General features: G+C 43.3%; 3 protein-coding genes across 4 annotated transcripts; all 3 read left to right on the top strand.

Moving 5' to 3' along the window:
* Positions 1-1,015: 1,015 nt before the first annotated feature.
* On the top strand, positions 1,016-11,566 carry slc3a2b (solute carrier family 3 member 2b). Of its 2 annotated transcripts, XM_030081991.1 has the most exons (9): positions 1,016-1,206; positions 1,237-1,493; positions 2,393-2,577; positions 3,776-3,949; positions 6,488-6,582; positions 7,375-7,517; positions 8,623-8,938; positions 9,638-9,697; positions 10,430-11,566. In XM_030081991.1, exons 1-9 carry the CDS (start codon positions 1,105-1,107, stop codon positions 10,775-10,777), a joined length of 1,680 nt encoding a protein of 559 aa, XP_029937851.1. In that variant the 5' UTR covers positions 1,016-1,104; the 3' UTR covers positions 10,778-11,566. The 2 variants fall into 2 exon arrangements, with proteins under 2 accessions (XP_029937851.1, XP_029937850.1); XM_030081990.1 differs by having other exon boundaries at positions 1,016-1,493.
* A 2,334-nt stretch (positions 11,567-13,900) lies between these two features.
* LOC115380791 (E3 ubiquitin-protein ligase TRIM39-like) lies at positions 13,901-15,343 on the top strand. The gene has a single exon (XM_030081997.1). The coding sequence runs from the start codon at positions 13,907-13,909 to the stop codon at positions 15,305-15,307; it is 1,401 nt and encodes a 466-aa protein (XP_029937857.1). The 5' UTR covers positions 13,901-13,906; the 3' UTR covers positions 15,308-15,343.
* A 10,744-nt stretch (positions 15,344-26,087) lies between these two features.
* On the top strand, positions 26,088-27,488 carry LOC115354430 (E3 ubiquitin-protein ligase TRIM39-like). Its single transcript, XM_030044824.1, has one exon. It carries the CDS (start codon positions 26,088-26,090, stop codon positions 27,486-27,488), a length of 1,401 nt encoding a protein of 466 aa, XP_029900684.1.
* The last annotated feature ends 175 nt before the right edge of the window (positions 27,489-27,663 follow it).

Genomic DNA, 27,663 nt, shown 5'->3' with positions numbered 1-27,663 from the left:
ATTTATTTGTGGAAATGTTTGTGTGTCAGATAAATGTTCATCATAGCTTGAAAATTAAAGTGAAAAAACAAACAAAACCATTTTTATAAAAATGTTGCTTTGCTGAGTTCTGATTGGCCAGAGAGGACACTTTCACTTTCCTATGTTCAAATAAAATCCTGATGCCACTTAAGGCAAAACAAACAAACAAAGAAACAAACACAGAAAAACCTCACTGGTGACTGCAGTTTGGAGCAGAGCCTCTGAGCCCAGATGCAAACTTTTACTCACAAACTTTCCAATGTAAGCAATATATGTAGCCTACCAGTAATAACCCGCATAAAATTAAAACAACAGTTTTCTTTGACTTTCTTACATTACCTTTATTTTTCTTTTTTTTCACTTATCTCGTTTTTATTTCTTTTTATTTCTTTAGTTTTTATTATTGTAGGTTTGGAGTTAGGATTTTTCTGTTCTTGTGTTCCAGCAGCAGCTCGTCCAGACGCAGGAACAACAGTAACTCCACAAAATCTACCTCAGAACACCAGGAGAGAGAAATACACATCTTTAGAAAAATTAGCAAAAGCAAACAGAAAAATAAATAAAGTGGATCAATACAGAAATTATAAGAAAAAAGAAAAAGTATGGATATACCTGGTAAGAGTAATAAAAACACAATACACTAAAATACATCTATAGAATATATATGAACCTTTCACCTTTGCATAGTCTATATGCATAATAAAATATCTACAGAATATGTGTATATAAAATAGATGTGTACTCATAATGTGTAATTTTAAGTATCTATATGTATCGACGGTTCAGCCTTATGGAAAACATTTGAATCATTTTATACAGTCTACATAATACATGTATACGTGTTTTTCAAGGAAATTCTGTTCTAAGTGTTGAATAAACCGTTTCAAACTAAAATCCCATTAGTTTCAAGGGAAGCACGTGAGAGCAGCATCAGCACCGTTTGTTCCCAGGCGGCCCTGAACGCCTCGCTCCGGAACATCCAGACACACCGACACGCGCTCAGAGACGCAGCCGCGATCACAGCGCCGAGAGCCGGACAAAAAAACTGATCAACCCGCGGTGAGCTGCCGGAGCTCCGCCACCATGAGCCAGGAGGAGACCAACGTGGAGCTGAAGGAGGCGGAGGTGAAAGATGCGGAGGTGAAGGATACGGAGGTGAAGGATACGGAGGTGAAGGATGGGGAGGTGAAGGATGGGGAGGTGAAAGATGGGGAGGTGAAGGATGGGGAGGTGAAGGATGCTGAGGCGACAGACGGCGGCCTGACGGATGCGGAGGCGCAGGAGGCCGAGCTGGACCAGGAGGAGCAGGAGAAGCAGCCGATGACCGGGGGGCTCGACGCCTGCGGGGACGCGGCGTCTCCCGGCGCGGCCGAGAAAAACGGCTCCGTCCACCTGAAAATCCCCGAGGAGGCCGAAGTCAAATTCACCGGGCTGTCCAAGGAGGAGCTGCTGAGGGTGGCCGGCACCCCGGGGTGAGGGCCGCTGGAGGGCCAGCTGAACCCACACTTATCAATATACTGATCAGTTTCTCGATTAACTCCCAATGTTTTAAGCCTTTGAATTAAAACAATCCTTTAATTTGTTTTAAAATATTTTGATGAAATGCCTACTTTGGCCTATGAAGGAGGCTTGCCTAAAAAAAAAAAAAAAAAGGAAATTCTTAACTCTGCACCCTCAATAAAAATGAAAAGAGAAAAAGGTAAAATATCTATCTATCCATCTATCTATCTATGTAAATATCGAAATATCGTACAGAAAGATAAAAAAGTAAAAAAGAATTAATAAAATAAAAAAAAATCATGACAAAAGAAAGCCTTCAAATAAAAGTGTGGGCTATTTAATTTCTATGAATGTTATTTTTTCAGTATTGATTGATTGATTGATTGATTGATTGATTGATTGGAGAATCTGTTCTTCCCCACAATAAAAGGCGTCCTCACAGGCCGAACCAGCTTCTCCAGGGTGTTAGCATGCTAACAGCTAGCCTGTGTTAGCCTAGCCCTGCTAACTTCCTGTCATGCACGTGGTCACAGCACCTGCCAATTCATTTTTTAAGCATTTATTTATTTATTCTTTATTTCATTCATTTATAAAAGAAAAGAACAATTGAATATAAATACAAACGTTCCCACATCTTGAATGAAAGGGAGCAGAAAGAAGAATAAGTGCCAATTTTATGATCATCAGAGGGACGTCCTGAAGAGATGAAACTCTTCATGATTCTTACAAATATGTTCATCTGCATGCATCAGTATTGATAGGAGTCATTTTCAGATATCAGAGCGTTAGGTGTGTCGTTTGAATGGAACAGGTGATTTGCACCTGGCAGCAGCTGCTCCCAGGTGGGTGTGTGACCTGCGGCTCTGTGCAGGTGGGTGCGGACTCGCTGGGCGCTGCTCATCGTCTTCTGGCTGGGGTGGCTCGGCATGCTGGTGGCCGCCGTCGTGCTCATCCTGCAGGCGCCGCCCTGCCGGGACCTGCCCGAGCTCAACTGGTGGAACAAAGGGCCGCTGTACCAGATCGGAGACGTCCAGGCCTTCAGCCAGAACCTGAAAGGTGAGACGGCCGAGCGGCGCTTCACGTCACCGCCAAACATCGTCCAAGTACGACGGTGGATCGGGACCGCTGGGGTGGAAAAAATACAGAGCCGGGGTAATATTCAGAGAAAACAACTCTGAATTTCTGAGATTAAATTTATGAGCTACCCTCCTCCCCGGCTCTGTTTTTCCCCCACAGTGGCCCTAATGTGCCGTCATACAAATGAACAAACCTATCCTTAAACTAAACATTTTTAAACAATAGAAACTAAACTAAACTAACAAATCCACTCTGGAAACTAAACTTAAGTGAAAACAAAAAATTTAAAAATGAAATAAAAATAAAAACTAATGAAAGATATAAAACTATAATAGCTCTGGTGGCAGCACAGGCCCACTCTGGAAAATCAGCTGGGGAATCAGCAATCAACTGAGCGGCGTGGCCTTTCTGCCACTTCCTGTTCCACTTCCTGTTTCCCCTCAGACTGTTGGATGATCAGACTGCAGCTCAGAGACGAAGTTTCACTTCTCAGTTAAATGTCAGAGGTTTCCAAAAAAAAAAACCTGTCGCTGCCAAGCAGCGTGGCATTCTGGGCTAAAATCACCATCCGATAGCAGAAGAAAAACTATTTTCCACGCTTATTTTCTTGATAAATTTGTGACTTAATTATCTCAGAATTTTGGAGTTTTTTTCTCATCATTTTCTTTGATTTTTTTTCTCATAAATGTACCACTTTGATCTCAGAAAGGGGTAGAAGGGGAGTAATGTTCAGAGAAAAAAAACTCAGAATTTCTGAGCTTAAAGCTATAAATTTAGGAGAGAAAAACTTTCATATTCTCTGAGATAAAGTGGTAAATTCACAGCAAAAAATGTATGACCAAAAACTCAAAACTTTTGAGATTATAAAGTAACAAAATTTGCAAGAAAAAAAATGGAAATTCTGAGATTAAAGTTGTAAATTTGTAATTTCGTTTTTTCTCATAAATTTTTGAGTTTGTCTGTAAATTTATGAGTTAAACCTCAGAAATTCAGTGTTTTTGTACACTGACTATTTTCCCTGGCTCTATAATTTTTTTCCTCCCCTACAAAGGCCCTAATGTGCTGCCCTAATGGATCACGACTGTTTCTTGGTGTCCAGATGCTCGCAGGACGTGTCGCAGGCCCGTCCTCGCTGTGGTTCTTCATGCTGGTTCTGTGGGTTCTGTGTTCTCCTCAGGGCTGGAGCAGAGGCTGGAGAGCCTAGAGCAGCTGAAGGTGAAGGGCCTGGTGCTCGGGCCGATCCACGTGGCCCCGGCAGACCAGCCCAAGGACCTGAGGTTCGAGGAGATTTCCCCCGATGCTGGAAACCTGGAGCAGTTTAAGGGCCTGGTGAAGGCTGCGCACAAGAAGGGTGAGTTCACATTCACACGACATGACAGACACGACAGCCGTCTCTCCTCTGCGGCTCCAGACGTGGCGTTTCCAGCTGCTGAGGGCCCAGAGAATCCCCTATGAGCCTGACAGGGCTGAGCCAGCTCTGAGGCGGAGCTACGGCTAGTGGGCGGGGCTTATCTGGCTGTGGGTGGTGCTTATCTGGCTGTGGGCGGGGCGACGGTGCAGCTGATCGTACAGATGTCAGCGCAGCAGCTCATTTTGTAGCAGAAACACAGCAGAGAAAAGAAAAATGTACCAGTCAGACGAGGACATCAGGGCTCTGCTCGCTGTCTGGACAGAGGACGACGTCCAACGCCAAATCCACGCCGTCTGACCACATGAGGACGTTATGAGATATACAGTGAGGGAGCTGGCAGTGGTGGAGATCCAACACACCACATCCAACGGGACAGGTCTGCTAAAAACCTGACCACACTGAGGTGTCAGTCTGAGGCAGGTGAAGCACACGGCACACAGAGCGCGTCCAAAGGGAAAACATCCTTATCCATTGTGCAGGACTTAGTTGGTCTGCAGACTTCCACCCCTCGCTTCCTGCTTCCCACTCGCGTTCATTCAGTCACACGGCGGCGGCGTGTGATGGGCGGGGTTCAGGGGCGGGGTTCAGGGGCAGACTGCAGGCCGTCGGCACCACAGTGGAAACATGAGCAGTTTTTGTTCTGGTGGCTTGAGGTTGTCAGCACCGTCTGGCTGCAAGATCGCCCCCTGCTGCACAGACACCACAGAGGAAAGACGGCTACTGATCTGTGTTCTCCTGTATACACACACACACCCACACACACACACACACACACGTGGCACAAGAAAACCCAGGTCAAAAAGTAGTCTACTCCAGTGTATTAGAAAAATTTTATTTAATTATCAAAGTTATTACAAGTACACTTTTTCTTGTTGTGCTTACTTTAAAGTATGTTTAACATTTTCATTTCAAAACAGATTAAAAACAGCCATTAAGGTCTTCTTCAATTTGTCAACAAAATGACTGATTCTGCAGTACTTAGAGGTATTTAAGTGTACTTATAAAAAGTGTACTGTATTGTAAATATACTGTAAATTGTACTCAAGTGTACTATATTACGAATCCCTCTGATGGTAATTAAGCGTGCTTATGGAGAGAAAACATATCTTCAGGTCCTCTGTTGTTCATTATTAGAGTTTTATTAAAGTGAACTTGAATTTCACTTCATTCCAAGTGGATTTAAGTCGACTTCAAAACAGTGCACTTTACTTTTAAACTGCACTTCACTTCCTGTACCCCATTACAGATACTTAGGGCCCACTCACATTGGCAAGTTTGAGCCCGTATCGTGCTAAAGCCAAAATCCCCCCCTCCCCAGTCCCCGGCTGGCCTGCACTCACATTACCTTTTTCCCAAACGCGCCCAAGCACGATTGCCCCCGGTGTGCACGTCATCACGTTGAAATACGACAACAACAGGCATGGCCCGACGTCATTATAAATCAAAGTAGTTCAAATACATCATGTCTTCCTTTTAACTAAAAAACGTTTTTGGTCCTTTTAATCAGACATGGGATGTTTATTTACCTTGACAGTTTCGGAGGTAACTTCCTCCTCCTTCAGAAAGGTCCAACTGACAGCCGGAGCGGCACCTGGCAGATCCGGCAGACCGGGTGACCGGGTGGCCGCACACCGCGCGGTGCCGCGGCCAGTGCCGGCTGGTGCCGACGCGGTGCCGGCCAGCACCAGGTCTGCCGGATCTCCGCACACAGACTGCTGTACTTTCATTATAAACCGACTTTTGTTTATACGCGGTTGCAGCAGCACAACGGACAATGACGCAGACAACATGGTTGATTATTGATTGCGCAACGCGGCCATTCGCCGGTAATCGCGCTGCGCACATTAAACAGTTTTGCAGAGGCAAAAGTTGCATGATTTACGTCCGCGCACTGCGTGCGTGACCGTGCATGTGCTCATGTACGCGCCCGTACCGTGCAGAAGCACACCCCTTCCAACCGTGCCAGAGCGGGGGAAGTGTACTGTATTCAAGCACGATACGGAGCGATCACACTGGTCAAAGAATCCGGATTTTAAGGGCAATCGTGCTTGGGCGCGGATCAAACTTGCCAGTGTGAGTGGCAAGAGTGGCAGTGTGAGTACAGTAGTAATGTAGTGTACTTATGAAAAGTGGAATTATTGTCAAGTCCTTTGTAAAACACTTATGCTTGAAAAAAGGCTGATATGTCATCAGTCACTTGACCAAATGAAGGTTTTGCTATTATTTACACTTCAAGTACACTCAAGTAGTACTTCAGTAGTACTCAGGGCTGACTCGAGTACACTTCAGTGTACTGGAAGGAGACAAACAAAAGCACAAAGTCCAGTTAAATACTAAAAGTGTGATTAGTACATTCTTTAAAATGTGTAACTGAAGTTTAATATTTTTTCACCTCCCAAGAAACAAAACAAAAGATTTCATTTCCACATGTTTTTAGTCAAAGTGTTAAAGCTGTGGTCCTCGTCCGTCCTCCTGCAGGTATTTCTGTGGTTTTGGATCTGACTCCAAACTACCGGGGATCTGGATCCTGGTTCTCCAACGTCAGCGTGACCAACGTGGCTGAGCGGCTGAAGGTGAGGGACCCGCCGCTGCTTCCTGTCTGGTAGCTAATAAAGTTTCTCCAGGGCCGTCCAGCGACACCCGGGGGCCCGAGGCAGCAAACCATGTGGAGGCCCCTGAGTTTTACTGAGAGGAGATCAGTGAGGGTCAAGAAGACGACCGACCTGAAAGCTTATATTCCACCCAATTAGAACTGGGGGTGTAATATAATTTTAAATATACAGTTATAATAGTTATATATCATCATTAAAGGCAGTTGGTCTTATATATAATTATTATTATCATTATTACAGAGCTTTTGGCCAATTTTCTAATAATTTTGTTCTTTTTTTTTTTTAAACTAAATTTTTGGGTCATTTGTTGCTAATTTTCTCATCACCTTTTTTCCACATGTTTCTCAGAGAAATCAAGGCAATTTGTTCAGGTGTCACACATGGAGATGACAGGTGATGAGCAGGTTAAAAAAAATGCTGGCTCATCAGTTAAAAAAAAAATCATGACATAAATAAATAAAGAAATGAAAATAAAGAAATAGAAAGAAAAAGAATGAAAGAAAAAGAAAGAAAAGTTGAAAAAATTGGAAATTTGTTGGAAAAGAAAGAAGAAAATTGCATGAAAAGGTTTTGAGGAAAACTATATAATTACTAGAATGATATATTTATGCCATTTTTATTTTATAAAAATGAGTGAAAAAAGTGGCAGATGAATGATGCAAATATAAAAGTCAATATGAAATGAGGCTAACATGGTAAGCAGGGCAGTGGTGCCTGATGTCAGCTGTTCTCTTCCTCTTCCTCCTCCTCCAGTCGGCGCTGGTCTTCTGGTTGGACCAGGGCGTGGACGGCGTGCAGCTGGCGGGAGTGGAGCGTGTGGCGAGCGTGGTGCCTTTGCTGTGGTCCGACATCCGAGCCATCGTCCAGAACGGGACGGAGGAGCGAGCCAAAAAGAGGTGAGAGACACAAGGTGGAGGAGACTCCCAGTGGTTTTCAAGGTGGGGTCTGGGTGTCTGAAAGGGTGTTTGAAAGGTGTCTGAATGCACAAAAGACCACTTTATCAGCTCCACCTGCATAATCTAATCTAATCCTCTCCTGCTGCCTATAATGCTCAGCTTGTCTTGTTGTCATGGTAACAGAGGTGTTCATTCACTTCTATGTTTGGCATTGAGCTCATAGTTAGTGCTGCACTTTACTGACAGCTGTTTCCACTATTCTGTCCCCCCTCATTGTATTTAAATAGGCAGGACAAAAAATCAGAAACCCCTCTCAGTATAATGCAGTCCAGTAGCAGACCTCTGCAAACCACAACCTCAGTAATAAACACAGAATTAAAGAGACACATTCTGCACAATGTCAACACAAACTTAACATTACAAACTTTGTTCAAAGGTGGAAGTTATGGCAGAGCTGCTGAGCTGAGCTGCATCAGACTGGAATAAAGTGACACCGAGTGCATTTCATTTTATCATATTGTTTATTTTTCCCCATTTTTTTACAAAATCAAGCAAATCTACTCAGGTTTCCAAGAACTTAACGCTCTGAGTAAAATGTCATGTTTTTTCATGTCACGGTCCCCACAGGACAAAATCACTTCAAGGCTTAATGAAAGTCAACTTGGGGGTGAAAAAACTGAAAATCAACAATGTGTCCTACGATAAGGAACACTTTTTTTTTTTTTAATAACTTTGAAGATACTTCAGGAAATGTGTGGGGAAATCAGAGCTCAGAGTTCATTTGCATAAAACAAATTTTTTTTGTTGTCACCATTTTTCCATTTTTAACTATCTTTTGGTAATTTTCTGCATAATTTTAAAATATATATTTTCACGAAGTGTAACTGTTTTTTTTTTATTACAATTTTTGTTTGTTTGTTTGTTTGTTTTTACTCGTGTTGTTTTTATTAGTGGTTAATTTCTTGCTAATTTGCCCGTTGCTGACACGAGTTCATGGGAAAGTCTTTTGGGAGTGAAAGGAGGATTTTGATGGTTTTACTTTGAAAAGGGTTTAGATGATGTTCTCCGCGGTGGAGCGTCAGCATGCTGTCACGTGTCTTCTCAGGGTCCTGATCGGCGTGACGGAGCGAACCTCGGCCGATGAGGTGTCCAGCCTGCTCTCCTCCACCGGCGTCGACCTGCTGCTCTCCGGCGTCCTCCGGGCCGCCAACACAGACGCCACGGAGCGCGCTCAGTCCATCCAGCAGCTGTACTCGTCCCATAACCAGAGCCGGCTGGCCTGGAGCCTGGGGGGCCGGGCCGACGGCCACCTGGCCACGCTGGGCGGCCCGGCGCTGCTCCGCCTCCACCAGCTGCTGCTGCTCACGCTGCCCGGCACGCCCGTCTTCAACTACGGAGACGAGATCGGCCTGGAGGACGAGGTGAGGAGGCGCCGCCGCACACGCCCTAATCCACAACACACACCGCATACAACCAGAGACCACCACAGCACAGGGATGGCTACTTTATGGCTACCCCCCCCCCCCCCCTCCAGTCTGAAAAAGTCCTGAAAAGCCAACAGTGCTGCTGCTTTTAGGAAAACTCATGTGGAGGACTTTATTGGGCTGATGGAAAACTGGAGTGAAGAAAGTGTGAAGGCTCTGAAAGTTCATGTTCATATCGTAGTGGAATGAATGGAGGAAAGGGAGGAGGAGTGATGTGGCAGCTCTGAAATCCCACTGAAAATCTGTGGGACGGAGATAATGACAATCCCAGCTGGTTTTTCATTCAGAGAGAAAAATGTTGCCAGTTGGATCAGATTTGTTCGTAATAAAATCTGTTTTCTGTTTTGATTCATTGGATTGAAGAAATCAAATGAATCGGCTGAAGTTTTCGTGCAGACGGTCACTGACAGGAAGTGTTGATGTCAGTGATTACGACGCCTGGACTCTGAGCTTATCGCTGAAAACAATTATTCTCCATGTTCAGCTGACTGGAATTTTTCACTGGTGGTTTATGAGATAATGAGCCAGATCTCGTCACTCACTGACACATTTTACTCATATTCCTGTTTCCATAAATTTTCAAAACTCAGTGTGTTTGTATTTCTTGTAAATTCGTGCTCATTTTCTCCTTTTAAGGGCACAAACTTTCCCAAGATGCTCTGGGACTCAGCAGAGGAGCCCAACGGGACGCTCAAGGTAAGAAACAGAGTGCAGAGCTTCAGGTTTGTTCAGTCGCAAAGATAAAACAGAACAAAACACGAAAATAAATAAATAAAAATAATATGATAAAATGTTAACAGTTATAATAGTAATGATGCTTTATTCAGATAGCAGCTTTCATGCAGGGGTTGTAGCTCAAAGTGCTTTACAGGAAAAACAAGAGAATAAAATTGAAACAAGCAGTTAAAAACATGTACAAATACTAAAACCTGGCAATCAAATGAAAAGGAGATAACAGAGAGAGCAAAAACAAATGTCAATGAGATATATAAAAGATGGAGATGAAAAATTAAGGCATACAAACTAAAACATGTACAAAACAAAGGAAGGCCATAAAAACAATAATAATAAAAAAAGAATAAAAGAATAAAGTGTTGACAGTTAAAATCAATGTTGAATAAATCAGTTTTCAGTTGTGGTTTATTTAACGTCTTCGCTGACGATTCTCTTGTTTATGTGGCAGTTTGTGTTTTAAAAAGCAGCAGCAGAGGATCTGAGAGGCTGTGAGGGATTAGAAAAGCATGAAGAGCCTGGAAACCAGTAGTTTAAAGTTTGAACTCAATCCTGAGAGACACAGGGAGGCTACATGAAGACAAAACTTTTTTATCAAAACACATTGCACATTTTTGTTTACCGTCCCTTTAACACAGAAGCACAGTTTGAGCTATTTTGGTGTGGTGCGGTCATTTTCCCTGTGTCGTCCTGCAGGAGCAGCAGGAGGAGCGGGAGTCCAGCCGCCGGCTCTTCCAGGCTCTGAGCGAGCTGCGTGGCAGAGAGCGCTCCCTGATGTTCGGAGACTTCCTGCTGCTCTACAACTCCTCGTCCTCGCTGGCCTTCCTGCGGAGCTGGGACCAGAGCGAGCGTTACCTGGCCGCCTTCAACTGGGCGGACGAGGCGGCCACGCTGCCGCTGAGCCTCCCGGCGCTGCCGCAGCACGCCACCGTGTCGCTGAGCACCGACGACGGCTCACCGGCTTCCAACAGCAAAGTGCAGCTGGAGGCGCTGCGGCTCGGCCCGGGTCAGGCCACACTGCTCAAGTTCCCTTACTCTGCTTAGAGCCGAGGCTCAGAGCCCCGGCCGCCAGGCGGAGCTGCACAACGTTAGAAAACACCTACAATCACATTCTGTTCTGCTGTGACTGACGTGTGTCATGAGTCTGTGATGTTCCTCTGTGGTGACGTGCTTTCATCTGGTCAACCCCCCATCTCAACCTGGCTTGTCTGCTTGAGAGAAAGATGATAGTGCCATCAAAGTGACAGTTTTCACAGTTTAGACAAACTGAAACTGAAAAAGTCGCCTTGTTCCTCACAGCTCATAGCTCATAGCCCATTTCAAACAGCATGGTCTCACAAAATGCACAAAAGGCAGAAATACATAAAAATACAACATAATAAAGACAAAACAGCCACCAGTTTCAATTACAAAACTAAAACGTGACGGCAGGCATTGGAAGCAAAGGAAATCAAAAGTGGAGTGCCATGAAATTTAAAAGTGTTATTAAATTCATATAAGAGGTTCAATCAAACTATGGGATGGATATAGCAGAAGGAGGAGGGTTTGGATGTAACTTGAACTGCATTAATGGTTCATTAATTAATTCAAATGAGTCAAAATGATCCTGAGCGGAGCAGCTAGAAGGGATGCTGTCACTTGTCCAGTGCAGTCGTGAAGCCTCCGTCGCATTTTAGATTTGCAGTGGATCTGAAAACGTGTCGTCGGTCATATTTTCCCATTTTTCAGTGTTAAATGATGTTTTCTGTGGACTGAACTCAGCGCCTCACAAGTCAGGCTGTCATTGCTGATTTATGGTTGTTGTTGTTGTTTCTCACCGTCACCAAGACAATTTCCTGCTCATGTTTCATATGTAGAAAATAAAGTGAATCTCACTGTTACTGTGAAGCTAATTACAGTGTGATTTTTTTTATTGTGTGAAAACTGCAAGTAGCCTACTGCACTCTGCTTCCTTTTTTATCATTCATTTAGTTTTGTCACAGATTTTTAAGCTTTATTATATATTATTTTCATTGTTTATTACCTTTTTGCATCGTATTTGTATTGCTTTAATATGACTTATTTATATATTATAATGTAGTATTTTTTATTTGGCCTATTTGAAATTATATATTTTATTCATTTAATATCTGAATATTTAACTTTTCATTTAATGAACAGCACTTTTGGAAAAGCCACGACTCAAAGTGACTCAAAAGTGAATGTAACTTTCACAAGGCATCTCACAAGGCATGTACAATATTTTATTACCTTTTCATTTTGTTGAATGTAATTTATTAGTGTGTCTTGTGTTTCCCACTGTTCTGTGTTGTTGGCTACATTTTCTATTTAAGTTGACTGCAGCTGTGTGAGGCACGAATGCCCAAGTCAAATTTCCTCTCAGGGACAATAAAGTACATTCCTGATCAAAAATTTAAGACCAGTTGAAAAATTGAAGAAAGAATTTACATTTTGCACTGTTGGATCTTAAGAAGGTTCTAAGTAGAGCTTCAAAATGCAAAAAGAAGAAATGGAAGGGAGACATTTATTGCAAACAACCATTAAACTGAAATAGGCTGTTCATCAGCTGGTCAAACGTTTAAGACCACAGCCTTTAAAAACCCAAATCTGTGCAAAAATGTGGATTCAGTGTCATTTTCTGTCAGATATCCACACTGTCATGACCTCCTGATGGCAAAGGCAAAAAAGCTTTCTGTCTTTGGACGCGGTCGGATTGTTGAGCTGCATAAGCGAGGCCTCTCGCATCGTGCCATTGCTGCTGAGGCTGGATGCAGTAAGACAGTCATTTTAAACTTCTCAAAAGATCCTGAGGGTTATGGAACAAAAAAGTCAGGTGGTAGACCCAAAATATTTTAACCGGCCCTGAGCCGGAGGATCCAATTGGCTGTCTGTCAAGACACGGGATGATCCTCGGCCCAAATTAAGCTTGTCACTGGTGCCAACTGCAGTCCCATAACCATCAGACGGCATCTGAGAGAGAAGGGTTTTAAGAACAAAAAAGGTCTTCAAAGGCCTCGTCTCCTTCAACGGCACAAAATTGCCCATTTGGAGTATGCATGAGAGCACCAAACATGGGACACTGAAAGGTGGAAGAAAGTTTTATTCTCTGATGAGAAAAAATTTAACCATGACGGTCCTGATGGCTTCCAACGTTACTGGCATGACAAAGAGATCCCACCTGAGATGTTTTCTACACGGCACAGTGGAGGGGGCGCCATCATCATCAGGTTGTGCAGAGGCGTCAGACGGCAGCTGGCTATGTGGAGATGTTGCAGGGGGCATCCCTCATGACTGAAGGCCATCGTCTGTGTGGTAATGACTGGGTTTTTCAACAGGACAACGCTGCAGTTCACAATGCCCGCCTGACAAAGGACTTCTTCCAGAGAAAGAACATCACTCTTTTGAACCATCCTGCGTGTTCCCCTGATCTAAATCCAATTGAGAACATTTGGGGTTGGATGGCAAGGGAAGTTTACAGAAATGGACACCAGTTCCAGACAGTGGATGCCCTCCGTGAAGCTTCTTCACCACTTGGAGCAACATTCCCACTAGCCTCCTGGAAACACTAGCATCAAGCATTCTGAAACGAATTTTTGAGATGATTAACAAAAATGGTGCAGCTACTCATTACTGAGTCCTTTATTGAAATTTTTATTTCTATTTTAGGGTTTTTTTTTTTTTTTTTAGATATGGTCTTAAACTTTTGATCAGCTGATGAACAGCCTATTTTAGTTTAATGGTTGTTTGCAATAAATTGCTTATTCAATTTTTTTTTTGTCTCACTCCCATTTCTTTTTTTTTGCATTTTGAAGCTCTACTTAGAACCTTCTTAAGATCCAACAGTGCAATATGTAAATTCTTGCAATTTTTCAACTGGTCTTAAAATTTTAATCAGGAGTGAATATCTTATCTTACCTTATCTTATCTTATATTATCTTATCTGATATTATCTTAACTTTCAGGGAATTTGGAAATACGAGAAAAACTGCAACCTGCTGCAGACTCCTCACTAAACAGGAGTTTTAGAAAAGACACGACTCAGAGTGACTCAAAGTGACTCAGAGTCAAATGAGCTTCTAGGAAACTTTCCAGAACAGGGAGTGGTACCAAGAGTGACTGATTTCCTGTTTGAACCGTCTGCCTGGTGAGTTTTTCTCTTCACTCAGAGACAAAATGGCTTCCAGATCAGAGAAGGATCTCTGCTGTCCTGTCTGCTATGACATCTTTAAAGATCCTGTGGTCCTGTCATGCAGCCACAGCTTCTGTAAAGCCTGTCTGCAGAGCTGGTGGACAGAGAAACCAACAAAAGACTGTCCAGTTTGTAAGAGAAGATCTTCAAGGAGTGAACCACCTCGTAACTTGGTGCTGAAGAACCTGTGTGAGGCCTTCTTACTGCAGAGAGATCAGAGAGCTTCAGCAGGGTCGGAGCTCCTCTGCAGTCTGCACTCTGAGAAACTCAGGCTCTTCTGTCTGGACCATCAGGAGCCAGTGTGTGTCGTCTGTCGAGATTCAAAGAAACACACCAATCACAAGTTCAGAGCCATCAACGAAGTTGCTCAGGATCACAGAGAAGAACTTCAGAAATCACTGAAGCCCATTCAGGAGAAACTGAAGGTCTTTAATAAAGTCAAAGGAAACTGTGATCAAACAGCAGAGCACATTAAGGTCCAGGCCCGACGCACAGAGAGTCAGATTAAGGAGGAGTTTAAGAAGCTTCACCAGTTTCTCCAAGAGGAAGAGGAGGCCAGGATCGCCGCTCTGAGGGAGGAAGAGGAGCAGAAGAGTCGGACGATGAAGGAGAAGACGGAGGCTCTGAGCAGAGAGATAGCAGCCCTTTCAGACACAATCAGAGCCATAGAGAAGGAGCTGAGAGCTGAAGACGTCTCATTCCTGCTCAACTACAAGGCTACAGTGGAGAGAGTCCAGCGCCCCCTGCTGGAGGATCCACAGCTGCTCTCAGGAGCTCTGATAGACGAGGCCAAACACCTGGGCAACCTGAGCTTCACCGTCTGGGCCAAGATGAAGGAGGTGGTCTCCTACACTCCTGTGGTTCTGGACCCCAACACTGCTAGTCCAGTCCTCCTCCTGTCTCAAGATCTGATCAGTGTGAGACGAGGAGAGAGACAGAAACTTCCTGACAATCCAGAGAGGATTTACCTCTACTACGCTGTCCTGGGATCTGAGGGCTTCAACTCAGGGACTCACAGCTGGGATGTTGAGGTTGGAGACAGTAAACACTGGGTCCTGGGTGTGATAGAAGAGTCTGTCCAGAGGAAGGGAATCACACAATCTGGATTATGGAGAATAGAGTTCTATAACGGTAAATACTCAGCAGGCTCCCTACCAGGTCCCATCACTGTTCTCCGAGTTCAGAAGAAGCTCCAGAGGATCAGAGTTCATCTGGACTGGAACAGAGGACAGCTGACATTCTCTGATGCTGATACTAACACACACATACACACCTTGAAACACACTTTCACTGACAGGCTGTTTCCAATCATTTGCACCGTAGAAAAACACCCATTGAAGATTTTACCAGTGAAGGTCTCTGTGACTGTAGAACAGCACCGTTAGAAATAGATGACATCTATAACAACAACAGTAAACAACAACAAACAGTAAAAAAATGAAAATTAAAATAAACATAAAATATCAAAGCAGTATGATTAAAAGAATATGTCGAATGCAAAACACACCAGAGAGGAAAAAAATCAATAAAAATATCAAACAAAAGGGGGAAATGCATCAATATTAATCTGTTCTCACAACATTCAAATGAATTCACTCATTTTGCTTCAGCTCAAAGCTCTAATTTGTTCAAGTGAATTCTCTCAGTATTTAGCCCAGAGGTTTTCAAACTTTTTCATGTTCTGGACCCCCAAGTGGACTTTGAATAAACCAAAGAGCTCCAGTTGAGCTGATGTTGCCCTGGAATTGGAAGGATCTGCCTCCCGTTCTAGTTTTAGAGATTTTGGGAACCACCAATAAACCTGCATTTTGGGAGCGCAGTGCTCTGGCAGGGTGATAAGGAACTATGAGCTCTTTCAGATAAGATGGTGCCTGCCCATTAAGAGCTTTTCCATATTCTGGACCCCCAAGTGGACTTTGAATAAACCAAAGACCTCCAGTTGAAATGATGTTGCCCTGTAGGGACCAGGGCCACACCTGAAGAAGAGTTTTTGAATCTCAGTGAGTCTTCACCTGGTTAAATAAATGTTGAGTTATATCAAGTTTTTTGCCCCATTTCAATCAATCATCATGATCACTGATTTGATGCTTAAATATATCGTTTAGCATTATGAATGTAGTTTTTAAATTTTTTTTTTTTTTTTCAAATTTTGATTTCTTTTGTTTTTGCTAATTTTCTGGTAATTTTCTCAGTTTTTTAAAATTCTTTATTAATGTTCCTCAACTGATTGAGCTGATTTCAACATGCATGTGGGGAATGGATCATTCAGCAAAGTGACAGAATGACTTGGACATGTATGTGGGTGGATTTATGCAGATGTGTGTGTGTATCAAGTTTTTCTGCCCCATTTCAATCAATCATCATGATCACTGATTTGATGCTTAAATATATCATTCATCGTTTTCATAGTTTCATTCATAGTTTTTAAATGAAGATGTTTTTTGGAATGTTTTTTTGCAAATTTTGATTTCTTTTGTTTTTGCTAATTTTCTGGTAATTTCTCAGTTTTTTCTCTTTCTTAATTAATGTTCCTCAACTTTTTTACTGTTTTTTTCTTTAACAAGTTCACTCGATTCTTTCAAAAACATGGGGAAAGGGTGATGTGTAAATTACCAATAAATGACTAGAAAATTTTCAAAAAAAAAAAAAATACATATTTTGAAAAATGATGAGAAAATTATTATTATAAACTCTTATTATAACTGGTTGGACTCCAGGTAAAAGTGGAGTCTGTCTTATTTGATGATGTGAAGAGTTCAGTTGATTCTGTTGTTTTTATTCTGGGTTCTTAGAGTTTCTCTCCACTGGAACTCCAGTTTGATCATTTCAGCTCCAGCAGATCAAATTTGTGCTGAGTAAGGCCCATTTGTTGTTGTTCCACTTTCAGTTCAGCCTCACTTTGACTACGCCTGTACTACATGGTGCAGTAGCGCCCCCAAGTGGATTAAACCTGAACTTCACACAGCTCAAACTGAACTCGTCAGGGTGGTGTTGAGCCTTTGCCACATGACTCCCGCTGGCTCTTCCCTCTTAAAGGAATTCAAATGGTTGACGGTAGAAAACAGTGCGTGTGTGTGTGTGTGTGTGTGTGTGTGTGTGTGTGTGTGTGTGTGTGTGTAGTGGCTGTGTCTGATTAAATGGTCACACACAAAGATGGAGTAGCTTTTTTGTTGTTGTTGTATAAGGATGTAACTGATTTTAAGGATGTGTTGATGCTTTAAAATGTATTGATTTTATTGTAGCCTGTCAGTAAGGCTGTATTGATTATATCACTGTGTATGTGATGACACAGGGTACCATGGTCATCGGTAACTTGTCTGCTTGTGTTTGTCCTCCTTGAAAAGAGGAACACAATGGAAACAAGTCAATAAGTCATCCTTTAGCTTTGTTGTGTTATGTATTTGTTGCAGGGTATGGCATTTTATCTTTATTTTTGATGTGTTGATAAATCAAATCAAAATCTCAACTGACTTTGTTTACAGCCTCAGCTCAACAGTTCATGTACTAAAGGCTATGCATCCATTTGAGAGAATAAATCAGAACCTCATAGTTTGTCGTTCAACATCTTCAACATGCAGACCATCCTGGACTTCAGTGATCTACTGTTATTATTTTAATTCAATGCTGTCATTTTACTCAAAAGGGGGAGGAAAATAAATATCAGTTGGTTTCAAATTGAGTATAACTTTGTAAAAACAATAAAACTGATTGCCTTTTGAACTCCATGTGTGTTTTGCGTTGTATGAATTTGCTGCTTGTGTCTGATGGTTGTGTGGAGCTGCTGGCTGGACGACAAACTGCCCCTGGAGGATCAGGAAGACATCCTGGATCCTTGAGAACGAAGGTCGGAGGGGAACATGTTGGTATTTCCTGGCGGCTGTGATGTCAGCAGTGATGTCATCATGTTCGGGTTCTGCTGACTAAACAAGCTTTCTGACTGGGTTCTCAGTGTTATTGATATTAAACATGAAAGCAGTTTTACTGTTAACAGCAGTTCAAACTCCTCACACTGAAACACACTCAGTGCAAAAATCCAAAAGCTGCACTGACACTTAATGAGCACAATAAGTTAGTAATAATACAATATTTCCCCACTCATAAACATGATTGTAAACTAGAGCTGCAACAATTAGTCAATTAATTGGTTGGTCGAATGACACAAATCAATCAGCAATGCCACAGCCAGTAAAAACACTGTATGATGCTGAGTCGGTGTGGGTTAACTGGAAAAATAAGGAGGAACATGGAGGAAAGGTCTGCCAATGTAACATAGTTAGATAGGTTTAGGTTAAATCCTGCTAAAAAATGTGAAGACTATGCCACCTGCTGTCATGAATGTGTACCTGTAACGAGAGTTGCAACGAAGAGTTACGGGAAATCCTCAATGCACCGGAGGATTTGTCAAACAAGGCCTTAAACTGGAATCTAATACGGACAGATAATGGAAAGGCACTCAACAGTTATGCCCTCTATCTACGAAGCTGTGGTAATGCAGCCAAAGATCTTCTATATATGACAGAGCTTGACTTACCATCTAATATGAAGCAACTCGTTTCAAAGCTCCCGTTTAAGCTTCGAGAGAAATGGAGATCAACTGTATGTGACATCATTGAGAGAACAAAGCAAAGACCAAGATTCTATGATCTGGTTGAGTTCATAGAAAAACAAGCCAGAATCATCCAAGATCCTGTCTTTGGAAATATCCAAGACATTACTGGAGGTACAAGGGCAAGAAAACCTCAAACAGACTTTACAAATGCGAAATATAACAGCAAGAAAAGTTTTATTACTGCTGTTACGCCGGTTGCTACGAAAGCAGAGTTTGACATGATCTTGAATGGAAACGAGAAGGGGGGCAAACCAACAGACAGTACTAAGATGGACAGAGAAGCCTTTACAAAGCCCCGTGCATTCTGTAAAGGAGACCATGTGGTGGATGCATGCACAACTATGTCAAAGATTCCCCACAAGGGGAAGGTCACATTTCAGAGGAAACATGGACTGTGCTTTGGCTGCCTGGTGAAAGGGCATATGAGTAGACTTAGACTTAGACTTCTTTTATTGTCATTGCACAAAAAAAACACAGCAGTGAGATTTTGGCAACGAAATGTCGTTGCTTGGCTTCCGGATTACAGCAGAGATGGAATTGTGGGACCGTTTAGGTATATATAAATATAAATGTTATACATAAATATAGTCTATATAACTGGTATGATATGGTCTATATAACTAGTGCTAAAAAAAAAACAGGAGCTAAATAGTAATGAGTGCAATTTAGAATAGCTAGATAAAACAGAATGTACAACAACAGACTAAACAGTGTAAACAACTGAATAACCAGTATAGATAATAATGAGTGCAATTGAGAGTAACTAGATAAAAACAGAATGTAAACAACGGACTGAGCAGCGTAAACAACTGAATAACCAGTGTAAATAATAATGAGTGCAATAAGAACAGAATGTAAACAACAGAAAAAAAACAACTGACTAAACAGTGTTAACAGTGGAAGATTGCACAGAAATATATTGTCCATACGTAGCTGCTGGGCGGGCGGGGGGGGGGGGGGGGGGGGGGGGGGGGGGGTAATTAATTCTCCTCATCCCAGGGGTGTTTCCCGGACTGGGCTACACACCCTGGGCCTGAAGAAACCATACATCCATAAAGATATATTGCACAGAAATGTATTGTCCATACGTAGCTGCTGGGCGGGCGGGGGAGGGAGGGGGGGGGGGGGTTATTGCACAAATAGGAGGTAATTAATTCTCCTCATCCCAGGGGTGTTTCCCGGACTGGGCTACACACCCTGGGCCTGAAGAACCATACCTCCGTAAAGATATATTGCACAGAAATGTATTGTCCATATGACAAGTTATTTGGCATTGAGCAGTCTGATGGCCAGGGGGAAGTAACTGTTTCTGAGTCTGGCTGTTCTGCAGCGGATGCTGCGGAACCGTCTGCCAGACGCCAGTCGGGAGAACAGTCCATGCTGGGGGTGGGTGGGGTCAGAAATGATCCGGTGGGCTCTGGATAGGCAGCAGCTGTCTGCTACGTCCTGGATGGGGGGGAGCGAGGTCCCGATGATCTTCTCCACCGTCCTCACCACTCTCTGCAGAGACTTCCAGTCTGAGGCCCTACAGCTCCCAGACCAGACGGAGATGCAGCTGGTCAGCAGGCTCTTGATGGTCCCTCTGTAGAAGGTGGTTAGGATGGGAGGGGGGAGGGAGGCTCTTCTCATCCGCCGTAGGAAGTGCAGGCGCTGCTGTGCCTTCTTCGCCAGGGAGGAGGTGTGGAGTGACCAGCCGAGGTTGTCGGTGATGTGCACCCCCAGGTACTTGGTAGAGTAACACATGCAAGAAGCGTCTTACCTGTCGTTCCTGTGAGAAGAAACATCCAACTGTCTTGCATATTGAAAACTTCAATCCCACAAACACGGCAGGAAGCAGTGGAACATATATAACAGCCAAAAAGGACACAAAAGATACAAACCACAAGAACAGTCCCCCCATCACCATCGCTATGGTGTCAACTGAACATGCAGGGGTCGGAACGACAGACTACAAGCTGGCAGTTGTGCCTGTAAAGGTGAAGACAAATAAAGGAAGTTGTGTAATTGAAACGTATGCGTTCCTGGATCCTGGAAGTAATGCAACTTTCTGCACAGAAAAACTGATGGAACAGTTGGCTGTCAGAGGAAGAAGAACAGAGATCCTACTGAGAACAATGGGTCAGGAAAAACTGTGAAAACCCATTTTATGAGTGGACTGGAAGTCAGTAGCCTGGATGGAAATGACTTCATACAACTTCCAGAGGTCTTCACACAGCCAGCTATTCCTGTTAGTCAAGAGAACATCCCTACACAGACAGACATAGAAACATGGCCTTACCTGAAGGATGTCCACCTAAGCTCCATCAGGGCTGAAGTTGCTCTACGGATTGGTGCTAATGTCCCAAAGGCGATCTAGCCACTGAAAGTGATCAACAGTCAAGGCAATGGGCCCTATGCGGTTCTGACATGGTTGGGGTGGACCATAAATGGACCTCTTGGCAGTGCGCCAGTGGATGAGCATGGTCAACCATGAATAATATCCAACAGAAAATCTGTAGCCAGACTTGAGGAACTTCTTGTCCAACAATATAACCAAGACTTTTCAGAGGTGGCCTACAATGAGAAACAAGAGCACTCATTTGAGGACAAGAAATTCTTAAAAGTGGTAAAAGACTCCATCACAATGAAAGAAGGCCACTATGTTATACGGCTTCCTTTTCGTCAAGATAACATCTGTCTACCCAACAATAGGAAAGTTGCGGAGCAAAGAGCACAAGCCTCAGCCAGAGATTCAAGAAGGATGAAGCATTTAGAAAGGATTACATCAACTTCATGAATGATATCTTGGCGAAAGGATATGCAGAAAGGGTACCTGAGGAACAGCTCCACCGGACTGATGGAAGATTGTGGTATATTCCCCACCATGGTGTCTACCACAAAAGAAAAAAGACAATCCGGGTGGTCTTCGACTGTACTTCATCCTTTCAAGGTACATCTCTGAACTCTGAACTGCTGCAGGGCCCTGACCTTACGAACACCTTGTTAGGTGTACTTCTTAGATTCTGACAGGAACCAGTGGCAGTAATGGCTGACATTGAGGGAATGTTCCATCAAGTACGGATACCTCAAAATGATGTGGACTTCCTGAGATTCTTGTGGTGGCCGGATGGGAACACCAATGAACCGCTGGCAGAGTTCCGAATGACAGTACATCTTTTTGGAGCAGTATCATCCCCGAGCTGCGCCAATTTTGCACTGAAGCAGACAGCTGATGACTGTGAGGGACGGTATGGCACAGAGGCCCTCAACACCATTCGCCAGAACTTCTATGTGGACGACTGTCTCAAATCTGTGCCCAGTGACCGACAGGCAATGTTTGGTACTGAAGGCAATATGTGCCACTGGTGGATTCAAGCTCACCAAATGGATCAGTGACAGCCGGTCTGTTCTTGCCTCTGTACCAGCAGAAGAAAGAGCAAAGGAAGTAAAAAATCTGAACCTCGACACAGAAAAGCTGCCCGTAGAAAGAGCTCTTGGCATGCGATGGGACATAGAGTCTGACACCTTCTTCTTTACGATTGCTCCAAGACAACTGTCTGTCAGCCGAAGAAGTATTTTGTCTGTGCTGAACTCGGTTTATGATCCTCTTGGGTTCCTAGCCCCAGTCATGCTGACAGGGAAAATAATACTGCAACAGCTCTGTAAACTGAACTGTAGCTGGGATGAGGAGATTCCTACAGCCTTTGCAGAGAAATGGAAGGAGTGGCTGAAAGAGCTCAACCTGATCTCCGACCTTAAGGTCGATAGATGCCTCAAGCCACAAAACTTCAACATCTCTAGCGCACAGCTGCACCACTTCTGTGATGCAAGTGAGCGGGGTTACGGCACAGCCAGTTACCTTAAACTGACCAGCAAAAGTGGACTAACCCACGTTTCCTTCATCATAGGAAAGGCTAGAGTTGCACCTCTGAAAGTGGTGACAATCCCTAGGCTTGAACTTGCAGCAGCTGTCCTTGCTGCCCGGATTGACAGAATGCTGAAGAGAGAGCTCGAGTTAACCCTGGCAGATTCTGTCTTCTGGACTGATAGCACATCGGTCTTGAAATACATCCTTTTTTTTTATTGAGCACTTCTCATCATGGGACAGATTAGTCAAATCAGCAGCCTGGCTCCTAAAAGTCAAAGCGACTCTTGAGCCTCTGCATACTTCATTGAAATCAGACTTACCTAAACAACTGTCGGTAGAAGATCTTGCGGAGGCTGAGAAGTCACTTGTATCCTACATCCAACAGCAATCCTTCCGAGATGACGTGACTTCTCTACAGAAAGGCCAGCCTGTGAAAAGGAGCAGTAGGATCTACAAGCTGGACCCTATTCTCCAGAATGGAATTGTAAGAGTTGGAGGCCGATTAAGTAAGTTGGCGATGCCAGAGGAGACTAAACATCCAGCTGTTCTGCCCAATGACAATCACTTTTCAAGATTACTCTTGAACCACATTCACACCTTAGTGGGTCATTGTGGGAGAAACCATATGCTCTCAAAGCTTCGAACTAAATATTGGATCCTGAAAGCCAACACGATGGCGAGGAAGATCACCCGTGAGTGCGTACTCTGCAGGCGATGGCATAGTACTGCAATGAAACAAAAAATGGCTGACCTACCCCTTATCCGCATAACACCTGACTTGCCCCCCTTTGGCCATACTGGCTTGGACTACTTTGGCCCTGTCGAGGTCAAGAGGGGCCGGAGCAAGGTAAAGAGGTATGGGGCCTTGTTTACATGCCTTGCCAGTAGAGCTGTACACCTGGAGATGGCTTACACCTTAGATACGGATTCCTGTATTGCTGCACTCCGACGTTTTATCTGCAGACGAGGCCAAGTGAAAGAGATTGTCTCTGACAATGGAACTAATTTCGTCGGTGCAGAGCGGGAACTTCGGAGAGAATTGGACCACCTTAACCACAATAAAATCCAGCATTCGATCCAGGCTGAAGGAATATAGTGGACATTCAATCCTCCCTGTGGTCCTCATTACGGAGGTGCTTGGGAGCGCCTTATCCGCACCATCAAAAAGATCCTCTACTCCATCACAAAAGAACAGGCCTTGGACGACGAGAGTCTCCAAACAGCTCCATGTGAGGTGGAGGCCATAATGAATTCCCGTCCTATCACAACACTATCCGACGATGTAAATGACCCTGAGCCTTTAACACCTAATCACTTGCTTCAGATGAAAGGAATGCCCATTCTACCACCTGGACTGTTTGAGAAGAATGACATTTATTCCAGAAGACGATGGAAACAGGTCCAATATATATCAGACCTCTTCTGGAAACGTTGGACACGGGAGTACCTTCCATTGATGCAGGAGAGACAGAAGTGGAATGAGGTAAAGGATAATCTTAAACCTGGAGACATAGTGCTGATCATTGATGAGAACTCACCACGGAACTCCTGGCCCATGGGCCGCATCACGGATACCTTTCCGGACAAAGAGGGACAAGTACGCAGTGTCAAGATCAAGACCCAAAATGGATTATTGGAAAGGCCAATAACAAAACTGTGCTTCCTGAAAGACATGATCTGACAGCAATATGCTCTACACCTATGGACTCTCTAAAGAACATTGCCCCCCCACACACCCTCTTTCTCTTTCTCTCTTTCTCTCTCATGAACTATTAAATCTTCAAAGCTTCGAAGAATTTTTGTTTTTGAAAGAAGATCAACATGATGATTTGAATTGGTAATAACAGACTAAGAGATAATGGCTTCTTAATAATTTATTAATTGCCTTATAATGGTCAATTAGGGGCCGGAATGTTGAAGCCATTTTACAGATTTGCCTTATTTGATTATTATTATTTTCTGCTATGAATTATGCCTGTAATGTTATGTTGTAATGCTTATGTTTGGGGCTCATTGTTATGTTTATTTGTTATGCAAATGAACTGATGACGTTGATGATGAGGGTGAAGTTACGTATGTGGGTGTCACTGGGTGATTAGGGACAGGTGAACAGGTGTTCAACACACAGAGCGGTGAGGGCAAACAATTTTCAACCGCATTGTACTATTTTAAGGAATAGCGTTTGTGTATATATATATTTTTATGAAGTCGGACATATCAGCAGTGCTGCGCTATAGCTGAATAAATCACCATATGATGACACCTGAAGACGGAATGTGAGTTGATTTTCTAAGCTGCTCGTACAATGGTTGTTGTTGTTTTTTCTATTGTTATATATAATTTTCATTGTTTATTACGTATTTGCATGTAATTTGTATTGCTTTAATATGACTTATTTATATATTATAATGTATTATGTGTTTTTATTTGGTTTATTTGAAGTTATATATTTTATTCATTTATTATCTGAATATTTAATATTTCATTTATTTTTATTATTTTTTATATGATACTTTAGTTGTTTTGTTTGAACAGACTGGGTCAACACACCCACTAGCATTAAGAAGAAACATAAATGTACAGGTTTTCATGTTTTTAAATGTTTCAACAGGAGCTTTTCAAGTGATTTCTGAGCAACACTGCCACCTACAGGAGAGGAAGCAGCACTGACAATGCACAGTAATTAGCTCTCAAGTCTCAAAGGTCAGTGTGTATCTGATTAGTTAAGCTGGTTTCAGGTTTAGGGATAAAATATTTCACCTGAGAGCAAAACTCAGTTGAGATTCAAAATGTATCATTTTAATATTGATAAATCATTACCACAATCAATATGAGACATTAGTGTGATCACAATGATCTAACAAGACCATTAATTAGGAAAACAAACTCCTCCAACACAAATCAAACTCTGAGGCTGATCAGACGACAACACCCAGAGAGCAACAAGAGAGTCAAGCTGTGAAACTGCTTCCTCGTCTCTCACAGCAAACAGGTGAGAGTTTAGGAGACGTGCCCAGACAAAGCTCTGCAAACTCTGACTCAACTGACAAACCAGGAAAACACACACACACACACACACACACACACACACAAACTGAGAGACAGACGATAAGATTCAGCTTCAGAGTTAACCCATGACTTCCACTGAGGGAGCAACTACAGGAGCAATACTGGAAATACTGGGAACACTGGGAATATTGGACCTTCAACTTGCTGCTGACTCCTCACTGAACAGCAGTTTTAGAAAAGCCACGACTCAAAGTGACTCAGAAGTGAAAGTAACTTTCACAAGGCATCTCACAAGGCATGTACAATATTTTATTACCTTTTCATTTGGTTGAATGTAATTTGTTAGTGTGTCTTGTGTTTCCCACTGTTCTGTGTTGTTGGCTACGTTTTCTATTTAAGTTGATTACAGCTGTGTGAGGCACGAAAGCTCAAGTCAAATTTCCCCTCAGGGATAATAAAGTACATCTTATCTTATCTGATATTATCTTAACTTTCAGGGAACTTGGAAATACTAGAAACTGCAACCTGCTGCTGACTCCTCACTGAACAGGAGTTTTAGAAAAGACACGACTCAAAGTGACTCAGAGTCAAATGAACTTTTAGGAAACGTTCCAGAACAGTGAGTGTTACCACGACTGACTGACTGACTTCCTGTTTGAACCATCTGCCTGGTGAGCTTTTCTCTTCACTCAGAGACAAAATGGCTTCCAGATTAGAAGAGGATCTCTGCTGTCCTGTCTGCCATGACATCTTTAAAGATCCTGTGGTCCTGTCATGCAGCCACAGCTTCTGTAAAGCCTGTCTGCAGTTCTGGTGGACAGAGACACCAACAAAAGACTGTCCAGTTTGTAAGAAACCATCTTCAAGGAAACATCCACCTTGTAACTTGGTGTTGAAGAACCTGTGTGAGGCCTTCTTACTGGAGAGAGATCAGAGAGCCTCAGCAGGGTCAGAGCTCCTCTGCAGTCTGCACTCTGAGAAACTCAGGCTCTTCTGTCTGGACCATCAGCAGCCAGTGTGTCTCGTCTGTCTGCATTCAAACAAACACACCGACCACAAGTTCAGACCCATCGATGAAGCTGCTCAGGATCACAGAGAAGAACTTCAGAAATCACTGAAGCCCTTACAGGAGAAACTGAAGGTCTTTAATAAAGTCAAAGGAAACTGTGATCAAACAGCAGAGCACATTAAGGTCCAGGCCCGACGCACGGAGAGGCAGATTAAGGAGGAGTTTAAGAAGCTTCACCAGTTTCTCCAAGAGGAAGAGGAGGCCAGGATCGGCGCTTTGAGGGAGGAAGAGGAGCAGAAGAGTTGGACGATGAAGGAGAAGACGGAGGCTCTGAGCAGAGAGATAGCAGCCCTTTCAGACACAATCAGAGCCATAGAGAAGGCGCTGAGAGCTGAAGACGTCTCATTCCTGCACAACTACAAGGCTACAGTGAAGAAAGTCCAGCGCCCCCTGCTGGAGGATCCACAGCTGCTCTCAGGAGCTCTGATAGATGAGGCCAAACACCTGGGCAACCTGAGCTTCACCGTCTGGGACAAGATGAAGGAGGTGGTTTCCTATACTCCTGTGGTTCTGGACCCAAACACTGCTGATCCAGAACTCTTCGTGTCTGAAGATCTGACCAGTGTGAGACGAGGACAGAGACAGAAACTTCCTGATAATCCAGAGAGATTTGACTACTACTATGCTGTCCTGGGATCTGAGGGCTTCAACTCAGGGACTCACAGCTGGGATGTTGAGGTTGGAGACAGTGAACACTGGGTCCTGGGTGTGTTACAAGAGTCTGTCCAGAGGAAGGGACTCATACGATCTGGATTATGGAGAATAGGGTTCTATAAAGGTAAATACTCAGCTCACTCCCTACCAGGTCCAGCCACTGATCTCCCAGTCCAGAAGAAGCTCCAGAGGATCGGAGTTCATCTTGACTGGAACAGAGGACAGCTGACATTCTGTGATCCTGATACTAACACACACATACACACCTTCACACACACTTTCACTGACAGGCTGTTTCCGTACATTTACACCACAGAAAAACTCCCACTGAAGATTTTAACAGTGAAGGTCTCTGTGACTGTAGAACAGCACCGTTAGAAATAGATGACATCTATAACAACAAACAAACAAACAATACATATATAGATGTGGGTAGAGTAGCCAAAAATTGTACTCAAGTAAAAGTACTGTTACTTCAGAATAATATGACTCAAGTAGAAGTAAAAAGTAGTCATCCAAATAATTACTTGAGTAAGAGTAAAAAAGTACTTGC

Source organism: Myripristis murdjan, chromosome 22 (genome assembly GCF_902150065.1).
Source record: "Myripristis murdjan chromosome 22, fMyrMur1.1, whole genome shotgun sequence".
NCBI lineage: Eukaryota > Metazoa > Chordata > Actinopteri > Holocentriformes > Holocentridae > Myripristis > Myripristis murdjan.
Note: the sequence above shows the minus strand (reverse complement) of the source record. Positions and strands in the feature narration are given on the sequence as shown.